At 39.4% G+C, this 24421-nt stretch overlaps 1 protein-coding gene across 4 annotated transcripts in view; it reads right to left on the bottom strand.

The window, feature by feature from the left end:
- mtch2 (mitochondrial carrier homolog 2) overlaps positions 1-24421 on the bottom strand; it is a 36801-nt gene that overhangs the window by 7909 nt on the left and 4471 nt on the right. Inside the window, exons 2-12 of one of the 4 annotated variants that reach the window (XM_061670589.1) lie at positions 22879-22963; positions 19953-20059; positions 15306-15332; positions 8176-8232; positions 5128-5185; positions 4289-4340; positions 4148-4207; positions 3004-3097; positions 2859-2906; positions 2696-2763; positions 2446-2521 (exon numbers count right to left, since the gene is read on the bottom strand). In XM_061670589.1, coding sequence (XP_061526573.1) covers positions 2446-2521; positions 2696-2763; positions 2859-2906; positions 3004-3097; positions 4148-4207; positions 4289-4340; positions 5128-5185; positions 8176-8232; positions 15306-15332; positions 19953-20059; positions 22879-22963 — 732 coding nt within the window. Of the gene's footprint in view, positions 1-2445; positions 2522-2695; positions 2764-2858; positions 2907-3003; positions 3098-4147; positions 4208-4288; positions 4341-5127; positions 5186-7238; positions 7312-8175; positions 8233-15305; positions 15333-15785; positions 15879-15975; positions 16672-19952; positions 20060-22878; positions 22964-24421 lie in introns of those variants that run through there. The other 3 variants (XM_061670591.1, XM_061670590.1, XM_061670593.1) reach the window with 3 other exon arrangements.

The following is a 24421-nucleotide window of genomic DNA, read 5'->3' as shown; positions in this document are numbered from 1 at the left end:
TACCGGTGCAGGCCGTGTTGGGAAAGTTCATTCTCTACGCCAACTAGCTCAAAGTTGAGTTCACCGTTCCAAAAATTAACTACTTCAGTCCATAGTTCAAAATTTTGAACCAAGTTCTCCGGTCCAAAATGAACTAATTAATAGTCTGACTCACAGTTCTGAGGACCGGGGTTGAAGTCCGGCCTCGCCTGTGTGGAGTTTGCATGTTCTGCCCATGCCTGCGTGGGTTTTCTCCGGCTACTTCGGTTTCCTCCCACATCTCAAAAACGTGTGTGGTAGGTTAATTGAAGACTCGAAATTGTCTGTAGGTGTGAATGTGAGTGTGAATGGTTGTTTGTTTATATGTGCCTTGTGATTGGTTGGCGATCAGTTCAGGGTGTACCCCGCATCTCGCCCGAAGATAGCTGGGTAGGCCCCAGCACACCCGCAACCCCAGTGCGGATAAGAAGTACGGAAAATGAATGAATGTTGCTGACGGCCAATTACACTTAAAATACTGAGCATTTCATCATCTCATTGTTGCCACCCATTCAGTCTGCACTAGTAGCCGGCTGCAGCTTTTACCCAACAATCTCAAAAACATGAAGAAAAGCTTGAATGGTCCTTTTAAAAATTAATTAAAATAAAAACAGGACTTTGCCCTTAATGTGCAAACAAAAACACGCAACAGTATGACAGAAACGATGGTGAAAGGACATTGATAACTGCATTCCTAGCAGCTCTGGCTGACGATATTAACAAAACATTTTATCTTTATCTATTCTTATAATACAAAACAAAAATTCAAAATGATCACAGTATGATCGTACAGTGTTTTAACAAAAGCATTCTGATACAAACAATAATTTTCCTAGTAATCCATTCTTACAATGTACTGTATTTCAAGAGAATACTTTCACACAGTGTGCCTGAACGTACCTTGCGCACTCATGCAGCTGCGGTGTGCCTGCCTAATGTAAACATGAATGGCAGCCGCATTCGCACCAAATCGGTTGCCAAATATGGCATTTACTGCATCTCCCGACATATGAAGGCTTGTACAGTGTGTGTTCAGAGGCATTTTGTCCTGGAAGTCCCTAACAAAACCTTGCACTATTGAATTAAAATGAACTTTCATTCCAAAAACGTTCATGAGCGCGTTCTCAATAACATTCATCAGGCAGAAATGAACTAAGTTCAGTTCACGTTCACCCAAAATATGAACTACTTCATGAACGTTTGTACATTGAACTCGTTCAGGTACAACACTAGGTGCAGGTATGTTATTTGTCGACTTGAGGTTACCATCCACACACTCTATGGAAGGACATGGCTATTAAAGATGGGTGTGCTCTGCTTCAATGATGTGACCAGCCAATGCAGACATGGTGTAAAGAGGCAATTTTCTTCCTCCATTCCTTTTACTGGTGGTCCTGGCAATATAGTCAGCGCAAAGCATTATGGGAACCCAGAATTCATTGTGGTTATGTTTTTAACTACAGTATTATAGCTTTGGAAAATCAAGGTAAACATTGCTCTTTACCTGCATTTGTTCCTGTCGATATTGTTATGCGTGTGCATTTGCGGTTTGTCAGGCTAAGTTTAGTATTTGTGAATTTAATTCATAAAACTGACAGTGTCTTGTGTTTTAAACAGTGGTTTTCCGGTCATGTTGTTTATATCCTCAAACAATTTGGTGTTTTACCTAAGAATAAGAGCCCAATTGACTATGAGTCATTGCTACCACATTAAAATCATATCGCACTAAAAAAGGTAAATGTATCAGAGATGTGCTGATGAGTAACTGCACTACACTGCCCAATTAAAAAAAATAATCTGTGATGCACGGAATCCACAATAAGTGAATTGTGATTTATATAATTTGTGACCCCAGTCCTGGAACCTGACAAGCCTTACTAACAACGCGAGAGCATTTGCTTGAATGAGACTACAGCCACGTGGTCTAACTGTTGGCGATTCAAATCCAGTTTTTGGCTTTTTAGCCGCCTTTAGTTCTTATAACTGCTCCGTGTCAACTTTGAGACCAAGTTCCTGGGAAGTACAATCTCTCAGGTCCTGAAATTGGAGGACACCATCAACTACATCATCAAAAAGGCCCAGCGTAGGATGCATTTCCTGCGGCTGCTGAGGTGCTGCGACCAAAATGAGGACAAAATCGGACTGTAACACAGTTAGGACTGCAGGAAGGATTATTGGTACCCTCCGATCCTGCAGACTACGAAAAGGGCAGGCAAAATTCTCTTGGACTCATCCACCCCACCCTTTACCAGGTTCTTCCCATTGGTAGGCACTATTGAACAACAAGAAAACCCGCAGACATTTCAATATCTTTTTCCCCTTGCCATTAAATTCCTAAACAGTTGACTTTTAATTTCATAGAAATTGAGGCCCTGCTGATTTACTTGAAACCAACAAATCAGGTTTAGAGACAAGAAAAGAGCTGACCTCTCTGCTTAGATGTTTCCAGCAGTGAACCCAGGTAGGATATACTGATGCATAGGGGGGGAGCCCTCCAGTGAGCCTGATGAAGAAAAATAGTGTGATTGACATTTTTTATTTATTTATAAAACCTTTATTTATCCAGTCGAGGCAATTGAGAATGGATTCTCATTTCCGATACTGACCTGGCTGTAGCCAGTAGAGTAAAGCACTAAAATTGAAGAGTCTGAAAAACTAAATTCCTCTGATAACTCACCCGCAGTTATTGACAGCCATGATGTTTGACACCAAAACAAAAGGGTATGTGAGCATGCTGGCAAAGAACTGGATAAAGAGAGACCAAAAAAGCATTCTGTTGAGGTAAATACGACAAAGACAGATGGTACTATGAATATAATGTAGGCATGCAGAGGGCTTACCCCTGTCACAGCCTGAGAGCAGTTCTTGATTTCTCCTGTGTGGCTCATCTTAAGAGAGAAAAATAAACTCCAGTGAAAAAGGAAAACCTTTGAGCCACAAGAAAATACCGTAATTAAAAAAAATAAAAAAAGACCAAATATATACCGAATCATCAATAGCGTATGTGTTGATGAAGTGAGCCAGCAGGTTACAAATCCACAGAGCGAAGACATCTCCAAGGAGACGAGGGATCAATCCACTATGAGAAAAAGTAAAAGTACTGTATTTAAGTGAGGTCAAACTAATGGAAAAAAAACACAAACACACAGTTCAACATAAATGAGTGAACTCCCTTTGAAAAGTAAGCTTTTTTTGTCCCCTTCTAGGTGACAAGATCAATTTTCAGTTAGACTCACCTATGGTTGAATTAGGATTTTAGGACTTTAGTGCATTGCTAGATTTTAATTGGTGTGTACTCAGTTTTGCAAAACCATTGCATGTAAATGTTGACAAATCTCGTTTGCAATCTTTGGCCCACGTTTGTAGCAGTATTTTGTCGTATAGTATGACAGAAAATATTGATTCTGTACACTGGAAAAAACACAAACTCTTAAATAGTGATTTTATCTTATTTTTTTGGGAAAATCTCATTGTATTTATTTTAAAACAGTTTAGATTTTTTATGTAATATTTCAGCAATACAGAAAGACTTGTCCTGTCTCGAAAGGCTATAGACAATTCCTTTGACTTAATGCTTGGCTTGTGCTCTTACATGCACTGTCAACTGTGGGAACTTACTGTATTTGTGTGCCTTTCAAAATCATATCCAACCAAATTAAATCACCACAGATGAACTCCTGTTAAGGTTTAAAATTATCGAGGATAATTAGTGGAAACAGTATCCATCTGAGCTAATATTTCCCCCCCAAGTTTAATGGAAAATGCCATGAATACTACAGTACATGTGATTTCTTAGTTCTTTATTTTTAATAAGTTAGCAAAAATACAACTTTTCTAAACTTTTTCTCATGTCTGGGGAAAGAATGCGGGAGGGGGGGAATCAATTTTGAAATAAAGTTTTGAAAGTAACGTGGATGGATAATACTTTCAAAATAAAGATAACCTTTATTAGTCCCACAATGGGGAAATTTGCAAACTTCCGGATGCATTACATTTCCTTGACATTTTGGCTCTGCGATCGTATGTGTCAGTATACACCAGCTATTTATGAAGGACTTCTAATACATTTTTATCATGATAGCTGACAGGTTATTTGCCTCTTCGAGACTGAATTAAAGAAGAAACATACGCGAAGAAGCCCAGCATTCCTTCCTCTCTGTAGATGGTGATGATGGAATCAAAGACTCCACTAAAAACAGATGAATATTATTTTCCAAATTGTACAGCCACTATAGTTTCTCAGATAGTTTTGAATGTATAAAAATGTTACCTGTATTTTGTTTCTCTTCCAATAAACTGCACCATACATCGCAATGTAATCACTGAAAGACAAGTCAGAAAAAAATTGACCTGACAAACAGAATTTAATCACAACTTTCTTGAATCCAATCAACTCGTTCAAACAAATATCTAAATGAATGCCACCAAGTGTGACAAGGGACATTCAAATGAGCCCAATTTCTTCCACAAAGGTCACTGTTATTTATATACTTGTTTGAAGGTTTATTTTTTTAAATAAAAAGTTTGAGCCTGGCCTCTTCCTGTGAACCATTTTTTAAATTAGGTAATTGTTGGACACCTGTCAGAAGCAGAGAACTGTGATTGAACATCTTGCTTATGCTTTGGAAGGGGAACCACAACTTAACATTTTAAAAAGGTTTATCAAATATGCATGGAGTGAGAGTTACGTCATCAATGATCGGGTCATTATCAAAGGTGACTAAGATCTCTGATCAGTGCCTCGGCCCAAGCTAACACTATTTCCAGGATTAGCCACTGAAGATGGTTTGCTGCTCCTTTGCTTTGTCACGGAGGTTCAAAACTGGCTCTTGTTCTTCGCCTTTGACACCCACTTTTTCCACTATGCTATAGCCTACTACGGCTCCCCCATAGACAATTTACAACCTTTTGAAATTTTTTAGTGGTGGTTCCCCTTCCAAAGCAAGAAATTAAATCACAGTTCACAGTTTCTGACGGGCATCCAGCAATGACGTAATTTCAAAAACGGCTCACAGGAAGAGAACAGGCTTAAACAACAAAAACAAAAATCTTCAAACACGTATTAAAACAAAAAACCGTGAAAATTTCAGAAATTCAATATATCCATACCATGAAAGGGATGTGTGACTATGGTGGCAAAGGAACGAGCTATCATCTCTTTGGTTGTCTGTGGAGAAAGAAATTTATAAAACATTTGATATCTGAAACACATTAATGAGCAAGCACCAGCAACCAACACGATGTTGTAAATACAGTATGTTTTGCAGCTGCCATTGCCTACCGAAATCCACCAACTGCGACCAAATAGGTTTTTTTGAGACCTTTCCTCAAAGTTACCACTTTGTGGAGAGCTTGGCTGGCTTAGTACAAAATGCTCTATTCTCTTGTCCCATTAAAGGACAAGAACATAAATGATAATTTAATTTATGATAATTTATCAATTTATCCAGCCTATTCACGTGTTGCTTTTCACAAATTCACCTACTTGCATTTTTATTGTGGAGTGTTTCCCCACATACACATTCAGCTGTGGCGGGCTGCCACAAGAGAATTTTGGCTGCCACTAATAGAATTTGGCTCTTGCTTTGCTGAGATTGTCCTGCTGTGTGCTGCTTCTGTACGTGTCCTAATCGATAGCACCGTTTTCTGATATGATACTGCAAATACAGTACAGTGGAACCTCTGGTCACGAATGACTGTTTTTACGAACAAATTGATCGTCACGCAGCGCAAGTAGAAGCTCAACATAGATCCTTCCGTTCGTCCATACCAAGACCATTCTCAAACCAAAAATAATTCTTGGTATGGACGAACGGAAGGATCTATGTTGAGCTTCTACTTGCGCTGCGATCATTGACTGTGCATAACGCTTGGATGTAAGCTGAAAACTAGTTGTCTGCTCAGCGGCATAAGGTGGAAAGTTCCCCCTCCACATCCTCGATCATCCAATCACAAATCTAATAGCGTTTGTGATTGATGTCGTCCGAAAATTATTAGCAAAAATACTATTTACAGTACGTGTTATTTATTGAATTGTAGAGTCTCTTTCTTTCACGAATGGTTAATGTTGGTGTAATCATGTCAATATAGTGCTACACTTGTGGACTAGGCGGATGTTCCGCCTGTACGCACATTTAGCCAATCCAAGTGCGAACAGCAGCCGCCACATTATAAATGAAGGAATGAAGGGAGGTATGCAAGGGCCAAACAGTCAGAATGGCACCCAAGATAAAAGGGAAACTGCTAAAGATACTGTTTGGAAGCACTTTCCTTAGATGAGCAGACATCTGTGCATTGTGCAACTGTCATTGACTGTGCAGCATGCAATACAACTAAGGTAGGCACTGTATCTTTGTTTTTCTTTTTTTGTTTTTGCTGCTTATTACAGTGCAGGCTCCGACATTTACGTTTGCCCGGTGGCTCGGGGCCCCTACGCCGCTGTTACTGAAAATTTTCCCCCACCAAAAACGGCCCAAAACTACATTGCATTGTCGGTTTGAAATTCTTTCCTCACTGAAACATCCCGTCCAAGACAGGATGTTGTGATGAAGCATTGAGAAACCGCGATTACCTCCAGACCTGTTCAATCAAGAAATCACAAACAGAATCTGTCCAGACAAAATAAAGCTGGACGAAAGATCTAAAAAAGCTGCAACAAAATGACACGATCCAAAGAAATTCCAGAACAATAAAGTAATTGACATCAGTCTGGGAAGGGTTACAAAATCCATTTCTAAAACATTGGGATTCCAGCAAACCATATAGTGAGAGCCATTATCCTCACATGGGGGAAAACATGGAACAGAAGTGAACCTTCCCAGGAGTGGCCAGCCTACAAAGATTACCCCTAGAGAACAGCAATGACTCATCCAGGAGGCCACAAAGGAACTCAGGACAACTTCTAAAAGAACTGCAGGCCTCCCTTGCTTCAGTTAAGGTCAGTGTTCATGACACAAAATAAGGAAGAGACTGGGCAAAAATGGCATCCATGGCAGAGTTTCAAGGCAAAAACCACTGCTGACCAAAAATAATGTAAAGGCTCCTCTTACGTTTGCAAAAAAATAAATAAAAAAATACAAATAAAAATGATTACAAAGAGTTTTGGGAGAATATTATATGGAGTGACGAGGTGAAAGTTGAGCTTTTTGGAAGGTGTGTGTGTGTGTCTCGTTACATCTGGCGTAAATGAAGCACAGCATTTCAGAAAACGAACATCATACCAACTGTCAAACATGGTCTTGGGCTGCTTTGTCAGGACCTGGACAACTTGCTGTGATTGATGAAACCACGAATTCTGCTCTTAAACAGAAAATCCAGAAAGGACAATGTTCAGCCATCAGTTTGTTACCTCAAGCTGAAGCGCACTTGGGTTATGCTGCAGGATAACGATCCAAAACACACCAGCAAATCAACTTCTGAATGGCTTAAAAAAACAAATGGTTTTGGAGTGGCCTCGTCCAAATTCAGACTTGAATCAGAATAAAATGCTGTGGCATGACTTTAAAAAGGCTGTTCATGCTCGAAAAACTCTCCATTATTGCTGAATTCAAACAATTCTGTAAGGAAGAGTGGCCAAAATATCTCCACAGAGAGGTGAAAGACTCATTTCCAGTTATGGAAAACGCTTGATTTCAGTTGTTGCTGCTGAGGATGGGATTATTAGGTTTAGGGGGCCATTACATTTTCACACAGGGCCAGGTAACTTTGAATCGTCCCCCCCCCCCAATAAATGAAATCATTGAAAAACAGCATTTTAAGTTCACTTCGGTTATATTTGTCTGATATTTACGTTTGATGATCTTAAACAAAGTGGGGAAACACTGCAAAAATATCAGAATTTGAGAAGGGTGCCAATACTTTTTCACGGCCCTGTAGACATCCATGCATTTCTGTGACTCCTCCAGTCTCTCTATAGGACCCTGTTAGTGACACTAACCTCAGTGACCACTTTCCTGTGAAAACATCATGTCTGAAGCCTCGCAATGGCGATATGCTGTTGATCGAATGTTAGGTGACGTCTCATGATGTAAAAAAGTGAACAGCATGATGAAGAGGACTGATTAAATACCAATTCTAACTGAACCAGGAAATGTATTGGTTAATTCATGAATGTATATGAAAAATAGTGTAACTGTTCTTGTCACCAATATGTTTTACCTCATTAACAACATGTTGTAAGGCGCCATCGACAGCCTTCTGGTGGCCTCCCAGAATCTACAAAAGGGGAAAGAAATGCAAGTGAGTCACTTTTTTTCCCAAAAGAAAATGTAAACATTTGACAGAGAAATATTGAGTTGCCACACGTACTTATATATATATTTTTTTTATATATTTTTCAACTTCCAGCAGGACCTGGCCCCTACCCATACCACCAAAACCTGGTTTGGTGCCCATGCCATCACAGTGCGTGACTGGCCAGCCAACTCGCTAAATTGCAGGCACTGAATCTATGAAAGTTTAACTTTTTGAATGGAATTGTGGAAATAAACTTTTCCATGATATTGTATTTTTTGAAAAGGTTTTGTGTGTATATATATATATATGACACACGCACACATATTTTAGGGATGTCCCGATCCAACTTTTTCACTTCTGATCTGATACAGATATTGCAGCCTTGAGTTTAGGCCGATACTGATATCGGTCCAAAATAATCATACACATTTTACTTATTTTGTAGTATGGAATGTTAAACAAGACTTGATCAAATGCTATTTCTCAAACAGAGAACAATAATCAGTAACAGTAAGTATTAGGAAAAACTGACCCATTTATTAACCAATGGATAACAAAGTACGTACAATTGAATAAAATTTACAGTATATTAGAAAATCCTGAAAAATAAAAAAATATATTTAAATTACAACATATCCACTGCTTAACTTAAACATAAGCATACACACACAGCATCTGAAATAAGTATTTAACACGTCACCATTTTTGACACTACAAATATATCCAAAGTTGCAATTGACATGTACATTTCCCAAACTTTCCCCAAGTAACCCATAAATACAAAGAAAGTAGAACAAATTAGCTCAGAAATTAAGGTGTGTAATAATGTGAAATGATACAGGGAAAAAGTATTGAACACGCCAACTGGTATTTATTTAATACTTTTGTACAAAACCCTTTGTTTGCAATGACAGGTTTAAGACGTCTCCTGTATGGAGAAACATGTCGCGCATGCATTGCTCTGGTGTGATTTTGGCCCATTCCCCCACACAAGCAATCTTCAAATTTTGAAAGTTCCCTGGGCTTCTTTTATGGACCTTGAGTTTCAGTTCTTTCCATATATTTTCGATTGGATTCAAGTCAGGTGATTGGAAGGGCCATTCTAGCAGCTTTATTTTTTTTTTCTTTGAAACTAATTGAGGTTCCTTGGCAGTATGTTTTGGATCATTATCCTGATGAAATGTCCACCCTCCTTTCATTTTCATCATCCTCAGATGACAGATTTTTGTCAAGAATGTCTCTGTACATTTGCCCATTCATCATTCCTTCAATAATGTGAAGTTTGCCAGTACCATTTGCTGAAAAGCAGCCCCACACCATCATGTTCCCACCTCCGAACTTCACTGTTGGTATGGCGTTTTTAGGGTTTTTTCTCCTACAAACATGGTGTGCATTATGGCATCCAAAAAGTTCAATTTTGCTCTCATCAGACCAGACTATATTCTCCCAGTATTTAACTGGCTTGTGTAAATATTTTTCGGCATACTCCAGCAATGGGGTCTTGCGTGGTGAGCGTGCCTAGAGGCCATGGCGGCAGAGTGCATTACTCACGGTTTTCCTTGTGACAACAGTACCTGCTAATTCCAGGTCTTTTTGAAGCTCTCCACAGGTGGTCTTTGGCTCTTGGAAAAACTCTTCTGATTATTCTTTGCACTCCTCTGTCAGAAATCTTGTGAGGAGCACCTGATGGAGGCAAATCTACGGTGGTATGATTGGCTTTCCACTTACGAATTATGGCCCCAACCGTGCTCACTGAAACATTCAGAAGCTTAAATATGCACCTGTAACCAGTGCCATTGTTATGTTTTGCAACAATTACTTTGCAATGGTCTGTAGACAGCTCTTTGCTCTTACCCATCAGGAGATGCGTCTTGACTCACACCTTGGCAATGAAACCTTTTTGTAGACCATCAATTAGGACTGAACCGGCTGATATTCATTTGCACAGACAAGGGGCTGGATTGCTGTTTGATTGTTGATAGATTATATTTTGTCTTTGCTTGTCTTGTTATGCCTTTTGGATCCTCCCTTCATGTGTTCAATACTTTTTCCCTTTGTTATTTCACATTATTACACAAAACTTAATTTCTGATCTGACTTTGTATGTATGGATTACTTGGGTTGTTCCCAACATTGGGTGAAAATGTCCTGTCAATAGCACCTTTGGAAATATATTTAGAGAGAAAAATGGTGATGTGTTAAATACTAATTTCTACTGCTGTTATATGTATATATACATAAATATGTTATTGGAGTGCTATGGTCGTGATGGATTTTTCATAACAAACACCATGTTCAAATATAAGGGTGTCCATATGCACACTTGGCATCAGGACGTAGGCCGCAGTTAGATGACCGACTTTGTGGTCGTGTCATCTAGCTTGCGGCTGCATGTCTTGGACACCTGGGTGAAGAGAGGGACGGAGCTGTCAATTGATCACCACCTGGTAGTGTGTTGGCTCCGATGGTGGGGGAAGATGCCGGTCTGACCTGGCAGGCCCAAACGTATTGTGAGGGTCTGGTGGGAATGTCTGTCAGAATCCCCTGTCAGAAGGTGTTTCAACTCCCACAACTGGCAGAACTTCGCTTACATCCCAGGGGGAAGCGGTGGAGATTGAGTGAGAGTGGACCATGTTCCGCGCCTCAATTGCTGGTCGACCGGAGCTGTGGCCGTATGGTGGTCAGTTCCTGTTGTGGCGGCAACGAACCTGTCCTATCGGGCCTTTTTGGCCTGTGGGACTACTGAGGCAGCTGATGGGTACTGGTTGGCTAAGCAGAATGCAGTTTTGGTGGTCGCTGAGGCAAAAACCCGGGCGTGGGAGGAGTTCGGTGAGGCCATGGAGAGTGACTTCCGGACGCCTTCAAGGAAATTCTGGTCTACCATCTGGCGTCTCAGGTGGGGGAAGCAATGCACCATCAACACTGTATATCTTGGGGATGGGGCGCTGCTGACCTCAACTTGGGACATTGTGAGTCACTGGGGAGAATACTTCGAAGACCTCCTCAATTTCACCGACACGCCTTCCCATGAGGAAGCAAGAGTTTATTTAGTGCCACAATTATCCATCTATCCATTTTCTTCGGCTTATCCGAGCGCAGAAAGAGCAACAAAAAAACAAAAAACAAAGAGTGACTACCTTAGTTGCATTGCATGATGCAGAGTCAATGACGGCTGCACAACGCACAGATCTTTCTGATCATCTGTGAAAAATGCTTCCGAACACTATCTTTAGCAGTTTCCTTTTTTTTATTTTTATTTTTTATCTTGGGTGCCATTCTGACTGTTCAGCCCTTTGATTACTTTTTTAGAAAAGGTTCCGCACGATAATGCACCTCTTTCAGTCTTCATTCATAAAGTGGCGGCTGCTGTTCGAATCCGATTGGTTTAATGTGCATATAGGCGGAATGTCCGGTGGGCGAACACCTCGGTAGAGAGTTATTTTGACATGATTACGCCAACATAAACTGTTATTGTTTTAGTAAAGCGACGTTACAATTCAATAAATAACATACTGTACATACTGTAAATAGTACCTTTTGATGAAAATAAAATGATTTCTGGACTTCTATTACAACGTAAAAAACGCTATTAGATTTGTAATTGGATGACTGAGGATGTGGAGGCAGAACTTCCGCCGAGAACAGATTTCCACCTTACGCCGCGGAGCAGACAACTAGTTTTCAGTTTACATCCAAGTGTTATGCATACAGTCAATGATTGTCACGCAGCACAAGTGGAAGCACAACATAGATCCTTCCGTTCGTCCATACCAAGACTGTTCACAAACTGAAAATAATACATAACTAGAGGTAATTTTTTTACATAAATTTTGAACGTGAATTGTAAACAGAGTCGTTGGCCACCTGAGGTTCAGATCATGGAAAATTGCCATTAATTTCATGTAATTTTAAGGAGAAATGGGTACCAAAAAAAAAGTTATTATATACATTTTTAATTAATTGGCTGATAAATTGGTTATCAGATTTTTTGTCTGCCAAATATCGGTATTGGCCTAAAAAAAAAATCCAAGTCAGTCGGGTCGTAATCATGATATTACATGTTTATAAGGCATGAAGTTAAATCAATCAGTCAATATTGTACTGTGATGGAAAGTTTTTCTTTTTACAATTCAATAGTAAAATCAAGATTTATCCTCAATTCAGCATAACATTTAGGCTTGGCCAAGCGTTTTTGTTGTCTACAGAGTTGCTAACCTATAAAAATTAACTTAACTAAACATTTTTAACTAAAAATGTGTCTGAATTTCCATATTTACAAAATTTGGTCAAAAACATTTCCTTGCAACAGTCAATCATAATTGTTAATAAATTATGGCTACAATATTTGTCATTTTAATGTTTTGATTACATCAAACTTGTAATGGCGGAAGCAGTTGTAGAATTAATCAAAGTACCAGTATATGAGATTTCGACGTTCGATCATCAAAAATATGTCTATGGATTAGTTCGCATTTTGCTGATTCTTTTTTTCAACCCTGGTCACAAAAAGTCTATGAAAGCAGATTAATCAGATCTCAAACGTCAAAATTAAAACTCAGCACTCTATTTTGCAAAAGAATAATTTTGCTGATAGACTGAATTCTATAGTTTATGTATGGACAATAGTTTTGGTTTCTATTTTCGCCTAGCCATTCCGCATCATCCATTCGTGACTCTTTGGTAAGAAGCACGGCAAGATGTCCATCTTATTCGCTACCATGGAGGCAATGATCAGTGACTTACAATGCGTTGACACCACACGCAAAGAGAACTTTCGCTTCCACGGCTTGGCACTCGAGGGGCATAATAAAATACTGTGCACCAAGCAGCTGTTCAATGTGGATGCGCCGGTAATGTCAAACTGGATTTTTTTTTTTCAAATATCTGAAAAAATCTTTGTTACGGCCATAACAAGACAACGTTCAGTGATTTCCGTAACCAAATACGGACATGCCGTAATATTTGGCAGCTCTGCTGTATCCTATGTCGTGTGGGTCATACTATACAATGATTTATTTCTTGTTTAGTGAGTAATGCTTCGGATAAACTTCCCCTCCCAAAAAATAGCATGCTAAATAACAATGAAAATATTTGTAAGAAACAATATAAAATAAATCGCAATTATATTATATTCCCAAATCGCCCTAGTCCTGATAGTCCTGAATGATGACTAGGTAGGTTTAATTGGGCCCACATCATTAAAAGCTAACTGACTTCCCAGTGACGAAGACTGGCTAAGTGTGGCTAAAGGTTTGCCACAAACATACATGTTGTTGTGGCAAACTACACACAACTGTGGCTAAGAGATTTTATACTGTTCAGCCACATTGGCTAAGAGGTTTCATGACCTAGTGCCAACCCTGCATTTCCAGTCGAGGAGATGTTGACCATACTAATAGGGTGAGAGGTGCGCAGTTGATAGTCACAGAGGTCAGCATTAATGGTTGTTTGCCTATATGTGCCCTGTGATTGTTCGGTGGCCAGGCCAGGTCAGGTCATGCCCAACTTTTCGCCCAAATTAAGCTGCGACAGGCTAAATTTTATCTGAAGCCCTAATGAGGACAAGTGGTCAGACAATGGATGGGAAGATATTGGAAATCAACCAGAGCCGTGGAACAGATTGTGGTCAACTAACAACTACTTATTAGATTAGTTTTACGCAGACATCCCTCAAAAATAGGTCGTCTAAATGATGACCGTAAAATGCATAAGAGTATAAAACAATTACAGGTGGCAGTTTTAGTAAAATTCAGTGTGTAGTATTGGTAAAGTATTGGCCCCCCTTCTCAAATTGTTATATTTTAGCAGTTTCCCCACTTTAATGTTTAAGATCAAACAATTTTAAATATACAAATATAACCCAAGTGAAGTTAAAATGCTGTGTTTAAATAGTAGGAGGTCTAAATGATGACCGTAAAATTGCATAAGAGACTAAAAAAACTACAGGTTGCAGTTTTAGTAACATTCATTCTGAGGAAGTGCGGCCTGCCACAGGAGCTGCTGAGGCAGTTCTACACAGCGGTCATCGAAGCGGTCCTGTGTTCGTCCAACACAGTCTGGTTTGGTGCTGCTACAAAAAAGGACAAACTCCGACTGCAACGGACAATCAAAACTGCTGAAAAGCTTGTCGGTACCCCCCTACCCAACCTTGAGAACTTGCATGCTGCCAGAACGAAGACAAGAGTGTGCAAAATCCTCTTGGACCCTCCACATCCTGGTCACGAGCTCTTCCAGCTCCTTCCCTCAGGTAGGTGCTACCGATCAATGCAAACTAGAACTAGCAGATATTCCAACAGCTTCTTCCCTCTTGCCATCAACTTCTTAAACAGCTAACCTACAATTCCATTGCAACATGCTGCCAATTTTTTTTGTCTTGAGACAGTTGTCACATTTCAGTCAGGCCAATTATACATTTCTCTAGTCATTGTAGTAGTCTCCCTATTTGCATATCTGTTGTTGACCAATACTGTCCACTCATCCCAGAGTAGCATCTGCACACTGACTGAGGAGTATCTGCAACATTTGCACAATCAACATTGTTCCAGATTATCACGCTACTCGTCACTTTAAACTGCATGCACTCCTTGAAGTCTCAGCGCCCTTTGCACAATGGTCATTGCACCGGACTATTGCTATATTAGTCATTCAAACTGCTCTAAGTGCTAGAGGACTGCATCTTTTTGCACAATTGTCAAAACACAAAACAGAGATAACTAGCAACCCTTTATTGCTCAGTGACTGTTTTTCTCAATGTCTTTATGTCTCAAAAGTGTTCTCTGTCAATCGACTGTCTGTTGTTGTACTGAGCTGCTCCTGAATAAATCGAGCATGCGCGAAAAAAATATTTAAAAAATGCACCATTAAGCACCAAAAACGGCATTTTAAGTTCACTTAGGTTATATCTGTCTAATATTTACATTTGTTTGATGATCTTAAACATTAAAGTGGGGAAGATATGCAAAAATATAAGAATTTGAGAAGGGAGCCAATACTTCACGGGACTGTAGTTGTGAGGCTGAACGTATGGAGAAATTAATATAATTGACTCTTACCTCAAGTGTCCCTTGTTCGTGACATTTCTGTGGCAAACAAGAAAATAGTGAATTTACATTTAAATGACAGTGAAATTGAATGAATAAATATGGTCAACAGGGCATACCTTTTAACCATATTTTTTCATGGTAATATGTTTTAAAAAAAAAAAAAAAAAAGAAAACTCTCACTTTGACTCCCTTACATCCCAAGACAGTCCAGCCAACCACAACAAAATGATATCCAATACAAGAGTTGTGTCATACTGTGCCTATAACACAAACACTTTGTTTTGTTTCTTCTGTCTATTTAGGTCACAGATACGAATGTCACACAGGTTTGATAATTAGTTTCCCAGATGAGTTCAATTACAGGAAATTTACATATGGAAGTTGTTCCATATTATAGTCAGTCACAGATTTTATGCGAGTTTGTGTGTCACATAGAAAGCAAATGTTTGTTCTTATTATTGCGTATTTAGGAAAGCATTAGAAAGTTACCCGCAAATGGCAGCACTGGCGGGTTACGACGGTAGGTGAGTGTGCATACGGGCTGCCAATGAGGCGTCAGGCTTTGTGGATGTCTTGGTCTTCCTGCAAGTCCATGTCCAAACAGTTAAAATGAATTTGAAAAAAAAGCCCTCACTATCATCCCTTGGCTCCCGTAGATTAGTGTGAGGAAATTAAATACCTTGGTCGTGTCATATCTGAGGATGTGATGGATGACAAAGGTATCTATCGTCAGTGCTGTAAAATATTGGTGCTAGTTGTATAATTGTGAAAGTATCATCAATCAATATCAATATCATGAAGTAGATTTATTTCAGTGATTCCATTCAAAAAGTCAAACTTGTATATTATATTCATTCATTACACACACTGATATTTTAGGTGTGTATTTATTTTAATTTATGATTATAACTGACAACTAATGAAAATCCCAAATTCTGTATCTCAGAAAATTTAAATATTACTTAAGACCGATAAAAAAACAATATTTCTAGAAATGTTAGCCAACTGATGTTTGTCTTTATGTATGATGTATGAACATGACAAGTATGAGCACTCAAGACTTAGTTGGGGTTCCTTCTGCCTGAATTGGTGCAGCAATGCGGCGTGGCATGGAGTCGATCAGTCTGTGGCGCTGCTCAGGTGTTATGAGAGCCCATGTTGCTCTGATAGTGGCCTTCAGCTCTTCTGCATTGTTGGGTCTGGCATATCACATCTTCCTCTTCACAATACACCACAGATTTTCTATGGGGGTGAGGTCAGGCGAGTTTGCTGGCCAATCAAGAACATGGATACCACCGTCCTTAAATCAGGTAGTGGTAGCTTTGGCACTGTGCACAGGTCCCAAGTCCTGCTGAAAAATGAAATCTGCATCTCCATAAAGCTGGTCAGCAGCAGGAAGCATGAAGTGCCCTAAAACGTCCTGGTAGATGGCTGCGTTGACCTTGGACCTAAGGAAACACAGAGGACCAACACCAGCACATGTCATCGCACCCCAAAACATCACTGACTGTGGAAACTTTACACTCGACCTCAAGCAACGTGGATTCTGTGCCTCTCTTCTCTTCCTCCAGACTCTGGGACCTTGATTTCCAAAGGACATGCAAAATTTACTTTCATCAGAGAACATAACTTTGGACCACTTAGTAACAGCAGTCCTTTTTGTCTTTAGCCCAGATGAGACGCTTGTGATGCTGTCTTTTGTTCAAGATTGGGTTGACAAGGAATGGGACAGCTGAAACCCATGTCTTGCAAACGTCTGTGCGTGGTGGTTCTTGAAGCACTGACTGCAGTCCACTCTTTGTGAATCTCCCCCACATTTTTTAATGGGTTTTATTTCACAATCCTCTCCTGGGTGCGGTTGTCCCGATAGGTTGTACACTTTTTTTCTACCACATCTTTTACTTCCCTTCGCCTCTCAACCTGCTTGGACACAGAGCTCTGTGAACACCCAGCCTCTTTAGCAATGACTCTTTTGTGTCTTGCCCTCCTTGTGCAAGGTGTCAATGGTCGTCTTTTGGACAACTGTCAGGTTGGCAGTCTTCCCCATGATTGTGTAGCCTACAGAACTAGACTGAGGCCATTTAAAGGCCTTTTTTTGAGTTAAGTAGCTGATGAGAGTGTGGCACCCGGTGTCTTCAATATTTCAAGGCTCCAATCTAATTTTCTGAGACACTCAATTTCGGGTTTTCATTCGTTAATTATAATCATCAACATGAAAAGAAATAAACAGTTGCAATATGCCAGTCTGTGTGAAATGTATACATTATACAAGTTTCACTTTTTTGAATGGAATTACTGAAATAAATCAACTTTTTCGTGATATTCTAATTATATGACCAGCACCTGTATATTCCCAGGCTAACATGCTGATTAGAAAGCTCTCTATGTGCTCTGAAGATGACTGTTCACTGTTCAGGACCTATATGATGCCATTGTATGCTGCTCAGTCCAACGATAAGTAGTTGAGTATGCGAAGGCTTAAAGTTGCCGATATTGATGCACTGAGGCTGCTGCTTTGAGTCCCAAGGTACCATATCACCTGTCAATTGTTTGTCTCCACTCAGGTGCCAACATTCAAGGCACTATTAAGACAGCTGATCTTCAGCTCTGTGTGTCGACTGGACAAGTTAGAGAGCATCATAATAGAAGTCTTAGTCAGTTCAATTAAAAGCTGCTATAAATTTACCTCGAAGCCAGTGGTTGTTAACCTGGGTTTGAGCGAACCTCGGGGTTCGATGAGGCAGTCGCAGGGGTTCGAAGGACCCCCAAGACACAAATCTGCGCATGTACGGGCATCTGTAAAAGCCTTTTTGCACTGCATTTTGAATGTCGTCCAGTGTACATGCTGTTCACAACGTAACGTTGCGTCAAAGTGGCCATTTGCCGTTGCGCCTCGAGTTTGTGTTTTTTCTTTACAAATGTCTACGATACATTCGAATTGAACAGCATCGCTGTGGCGTCAGACTGTGCATCCAATCGGAGAGGGATTAGCAGTGATTTCAGAGTGTAAACAGCAACACAAACATGAATTGAGCACATACTAGATAAACCAGCCAAGCTAAATGACATTCCTACGCATCAGCCGCGTTGGTGGAGGCAACAACCCTATCAAATGCAATGCATGTATATCGAATATAAATCATAACTTGCTCATTTCTCAACTGATTTTCATGAGGTTTACTTTTTTGTCAACATCTAAGCATGTGCTATTTCATGCAGAACATTTGAACAAAAAAAGAACGCCAAAAGTTTATTCTTACCTCTAAACCCTTTCAGGATTGGAGAAATAAAGAAAAGGAGCAGACTTTGTTGTGAAACTATTAGTGGCACTTGCCAAGGTGAATAGCAACAGAAATATTCACATCAATTGACAGTAAGTTTTCATTGAATTTAATTCTACTTTTGTTTTAATGTGAAATTCATATTTTCTTTGGTTTTGTTCTTTGAACACAGTGATTTTATGTGCAACTGGTGTGTGGTTCATTTTGAGCCCAAATAAAATGTACAGCTGCAAAGGTTGAATCATGGCAACTGGACTGTTACTGTTTATTCCAACAAACAAGAACAGTCCCAGATGCAAAGTGGAAAAGTGTTCCGTGGTCCGACGAGTCCACATTTCAAATTGTTTTTGGAAATTGTGGACATCGTTTCACAACCAAACAGCAAAAGAACCATCTGGACGCAAAGTTCAAAAGCCAGCATCTGTGATGGTATGGGGCTGTGTTAGTGCCAATAGCATGGGTAACTTACACATCTGTGAAGGCACCATTAATGCTGAAAGCTACATACAGGTTTTGGAGAAATACATGCTGCCATCCAAGCAACGTGTTTTTCATGGACGCCCTTGCTTATTTCAGCAAGACAATGCCAAACCACAGTCTGCATGTGTTACAACAGCGTGGCTTCGTCGTAAGAGTGGGGGTACTAGACTGGCCTGCCTGCAGTCCAGACCTGTCTCACATTGAAAATGTGTGGCACATTATGAAGCGTAAAATACGACAATGGAGACCCCGGACTGTTGAACTGCTGAAGCTGTACATCAATGAAGTATGGGAAATAATTCCACCAACAAAGCTTCAACAATTAGTGTCCTCAGTTCCCAAACATTTATTGAATGTTGTTAAAAGAAAAGGTGATGTAACACAGTGGTAAACATGACCCTGTCCCAGTTTTTTTGGACGAGTTGCAGCCATATAATTCCAAGTTAATGATTATTTGCTAAAAACAATAATCAGTTTGAACATTAAATATCTTGTCTTTGTAGTGTATTCAATTAAATATAGGTTAAACATGATTTGCAAATCATTGTATTGTTTTTATTTGTTTAACACAACATCCCAACTTCATTGGAATTGGGGTTGTATATGGACATTTCTGCAATAAAAAACACTAAATTATTGATGCTCGTCAAGCCCTGTTTTGTAGTAGAAAATCAAAAACTCACACTAAAGTAGGTAGACCCATGTGAAGCAGTAAAGTTCAGTGGAAAAAAAAAAAAAGGCAACTGAGAATGATGAATAAGAATTTTTTTTACAATGCTCATTTTGCTTCTCATTATATTGAGCATTATGTTGTGGCTGGTTGGTGCGGTTACTGTTATCTGAACAACAATCTTTAGGTGTGACTACATTCATAAACAGTCAGAATCAAACATACCTGCACAACTTTACTATGCACAACAGTGCCGATGGTGCCTGCACAAAGCCTTGGACCAAGCCCTTTGAAGAGACCTGCTTTTCCATCAATCTTGATGATGTGTTTTGCTGAAACATGAAAGAATATTGAAAGCAAGGTTAAAAAGTGTGAGAAAATTTAACAATGGAAAATATTAGGAGTGCAACAATACAGGTACATCTAAAAAAATAAATAAAACTTGTACAACCCCAATTCCAATGAAGTGGGGATGTTGTGTTAAACAAATGAAAACAGAATACAATGATTTGGAAATCATGTTCAACCTATATTTAATTGAATGCACTACAAAGACAAGATATTTAATGTTCAAACTGATAAACTTTATTGTTTTTAGAAAATAATCATTAACAGAGTTTTATGGCTGCAAGTTTACCACTGTGTTACATCACCTTTTCGTTTAACAACATTCAATAAACGTATGGGAACTGAGGACACTAATTGTTGAAGCTTTGTAGGTGGAATTATTTCCCATTCTTGCTTGGTGTACAGCTTCAGCTGTTCAACAGTCTGGCGGTCTCCGTTGTAGCATTTTACGCTTCATAATGCACCACACATTTTCAATGGGAGACAGGTCTGGACTGCAGGCAGGCCACTCTAGTACCTGCACTCTTTTACTACGAAGCCACACTGTTGTAACACATGCAGAATGTGGTTTGGCATCGTCTTGCTGAATTAAGCAGGGGCGTCCATGAAAAAGACGTTGCTTGGATGGGAGCATATGTTTCTCCAAAACCTGTATGTACCTTTCAGCATTAATGGTGCCTTCACAGATGTGTAAGTTACCCATGCCATTGGCACTAACACAGCCCCATACCATCACAGATGCTGGCTTTTGAACTTTGCGTCCATAACAGTCCGGATGGTTCTTTTCCTCTTTGGCCCGGAGGACATGACGTCCGCAATTTCCAAAAACAATTTGAAATGTGCACTTGTCGGACCGCAGAACACTTTTCCACTTTGCATCAGTCCGCCTTAGATGAGCTCGGGCCCAGAGAAGCCGGCAGCGTTTCTGGGTGTTGTTGATAAATGGCTTTTGATTTGCATAGTAGAGTTTCAAGTTGCACTTACGGATGTAGCGCCGAACTGTATTTACTGACATTGGTTTTCTGAAGTGTTCCTGAGCCCATGTGGTGATATCCTTTACACATTGATGTTGGTTTTTGATGCAGTGCTGCCTGAGGGATCGAAGGTCATGGGCATTCAATGTTGTTTTTTGGCCTTGCCGCTTACATGCAGTGGTTTCTCCAGATTCTCTGAACCTTTTGATGATGATATGGACTAGATGCCAGAGTAGCATCTGCACCACTTGCGAACTGACTGAGGAGTATCTGTAACATTTGCACAATCAACATTGTCCCAGATTATCGCGCTACTAGTCACTTTAAACTGCATATACTCCTTGAAGTCTCGGCGCCCTATGCACAATGGTCACTGCACCGGACTATTGCTATATTAGTCATTCAAACTGCTGTAAGTGCTAGAGGACTATGCATCTTTTTGGACAATTGTCAATAATAAAAAATAAAAAAAAATTGTACCGGCATGACAAGATAACTAGCAACCCTTTATTGCGCAGTGATTTGTTTTTCTCAATGTATTTATGTCTCAAATTCCTTGTGTGGTTGTTGGACATACTTGGCAAAATAAAGATGATTCTGATTGTGAATGATGAAATCCCTTGCAATTGTACGTTGAGGAACATTGTCCTTAACCTGTTCGACTATTTTCTCACGTACTTGTTCACAAAGAGGTGAACCTTGCCCCATCTTTGCTTGTGAATGACTGAGCAATTCAGGGAAGCTCCTTTTATACCCAATCATGGCAACCACCTGTTCCCAATTAGCCTGTTTACCTGTGGGATATTCCAAACAGGTGTTTGATGAGCATTCCTCAACTTTCTCTGTATTTTTTTGCCACCTGCCCCAGCTTTTTTGGATTGTGTTGCAGCCATAAAATTCTAAGTTAATGCTATTTTGCTAAAAACAATCAAGTTTATCAGTTTGAACATTAAATATAGTATTTGTAATGTATTCAATTATATATAGGTTGAACATGATTTGCAAATCACTGTATTCTGTTTTATTCATGTTTAACACAATGTCCCAACTTCATTGGAATTGGGGTTGTAAAAGTTAAATTATTTTGTCAGTCGTCTCAGAAAGTGAAACTTATTTTATACAGATTCATTACACAGAGATAAATATTTCAAGCTTTTTCTTTATGAAATTATTGATTATGGTTTAGAGATAATGAAAGCCTAAAATTCAGTGCCTGAGAAAATTAGAATGTCACATAAGACTAATAAAAAAAGTATGATGATTTCTATGTACTCAAAACTTGGTTGGGGCTCCTTTTGCATGAACCGTGGCATGGAGGCGAGGAACCTGTGGCACTGCATAGGTGTACTGGAAGCCCTGGTTTCTTTTATAGCTTTGACCTTTTGTGGCTTAGCCTCCTTTTGAAGGGTGGTGATGACAGTCTTCTGGACATCTGTGTTCAGTCAGCAGTCTTCCCCATGATTGTGTAGCCTAGTGACCTTGACTTAAAAGTCTCAGGAACCCTTTGCAGTTGTTTTGAGTTAATTAGCTGATTCGGGTGTGACACCATGAGTTTCCAATATTGAATGTTTTTATATATATATATATATATATATATATATATATATAAAGCGTTAAGAGATCAGAACTGTAAATCTTCAAGGGACCGATTCCTAGCCTCACCATATATGGTCCACAGCCCTATAACCAATTTTTCTAAGGATTCCTGGTTGATTTTGTGTCGATTAGGGAGCGTATCTCAATTACAGTCGTATCTCTCACCTTTACGAAATTACATCCGGTCGCATCAGTTTATTGTTCCCAACACTACTTTTAAGAGTGTGACTTACCATAAGCAAACAGTCCAGGCAACTGGTAGACCTGTCTGCCAAATAAGTTTCTGCCCAGTGTAGGAGGGAGTGGCTCGTGTCCGACCTATGAACACCAACAATCGATATAAATCAGTTTAAAGCATCTGGATTTTGTTTGTTCTACACGTGTCCACAGTTGTTGTAAATGTTGGCTTCAATATGTCATGCATTCATCTGCAGAGGTTGAATCATGGCAACTGGACTGTTCTTGTTTGTTATAGATGTCTTACCTTTAATCCAGAAGGCTTCTGAAATCCCAAATTATATTTTGTACGTATTTTTGCCTTGATGCACATGTCCCCTGTGGGTGGTCAACAATAGTGGCTTTTCACCAAAAAGCCCAGGAACTAACAGTTGTTTCCTTTTGCAAAATGTTCCTGTGGCCCATGTGGTTTGTACTGTATTTCCACAAAGCCTTAAAGTTCAGGGTGGTTCATCCAAATGAGACTCATGACGTAGGACTGGTAAAATAAATTTCCCTACCCCTTCAGTCCAGTAAGTCGTGGTAAGAAAAAATAATTAAGGCCAAACAAAGATATAATATAGAACAGTGATCCTCAAAATGTGGTACGAGTACCACTAGTGGTACATGGGCTCCCTCTTGTGGTACGCAAACGAATTACTGAATTAAATACAACCCCAATTCCAATGAAGATGGGACATTGTGTTAAACATAAATAAAAACAGAATACAATGATTTGCAAATCATGTTCAACCTATATTTAATTAAATACACTTCAAATAAAATATATTTAATGTTCAAACTGACCAACTTGATTGTTTTCCGCAAATAATCATTAACTTAGAATTTTATGGCTGCAACACTTTCCAAAAAAGCTGGACTGTTCTTGTTTGTTATAGATGTCTTACCTTTAATCCAGAAGTCTTCTGAAATCCCAAATTATATTTTGTACGTATTTTTGCCTTGATGCGCATGTCCCCTGTGGGTGGTCAACAATAGTGTCTTTTCACCAAAAAGCCCAGGAAATAACAGTTGTTCCCGGTTGTAAAATGTTCCTGTGGCCCATGTGGTTTGTACTGTATTTCCACAAAGCCTTAAAGTTCAGAGTGGTTCATCCAAATGAGACTCATGACGTAGGACTGGTAAAATAAATTTCCCTACCCCTTCAGTCCAGTAATTCGCGGTAAGAAAAAATAATTAAGGCCAAACAAAGATATAGTATAGAACAAAGATATAGTATAGAACAGAGTACCACTAGTGGTACGCGGGCTCCCTCTTGTGGTACGCAAATGAATCACTGAATTAAATACAACCCCAATTCCAATGAAGTTGGGACGCTGTGTTAAACAAATAAAAACAGAATACAATTATTTGCAAATCATGTTCAACCTATATTTAATTAAATACACTTCAAAGAAAATATATTTAATGTTTAAACTGACCAACTTGATTGTTTTCCGCAAATAATCATTAACTTAGAATTTTATGGCTGCAACACTTTCCAAAAAAAGCTGGGACAGGTGGCAAAAAAGACTGAGAAAGTTGAGGAATGCTCATCAA

The sequence above is a fragment of the Phycodurus eques genome, chromosome 2 (assembly GCF_024500275.1).
Source record: "Phycodurus eques isolate BA_2022a chromosome 2, UOR_Pequ_1.1, whole genome shotgun sequence".
Lineage (NCBI taxonomy): Eukaryota > Metazoa > Chordata > Actinopteri > Syngnathiformes > Syngnathidae > Phycodurus > Phycodurus eques.
The sequence above is the reverse complement of the archived record's forward strand: the minus strand, read 5'-3'. Positions and strand labels throughout refer to the sequence as shown.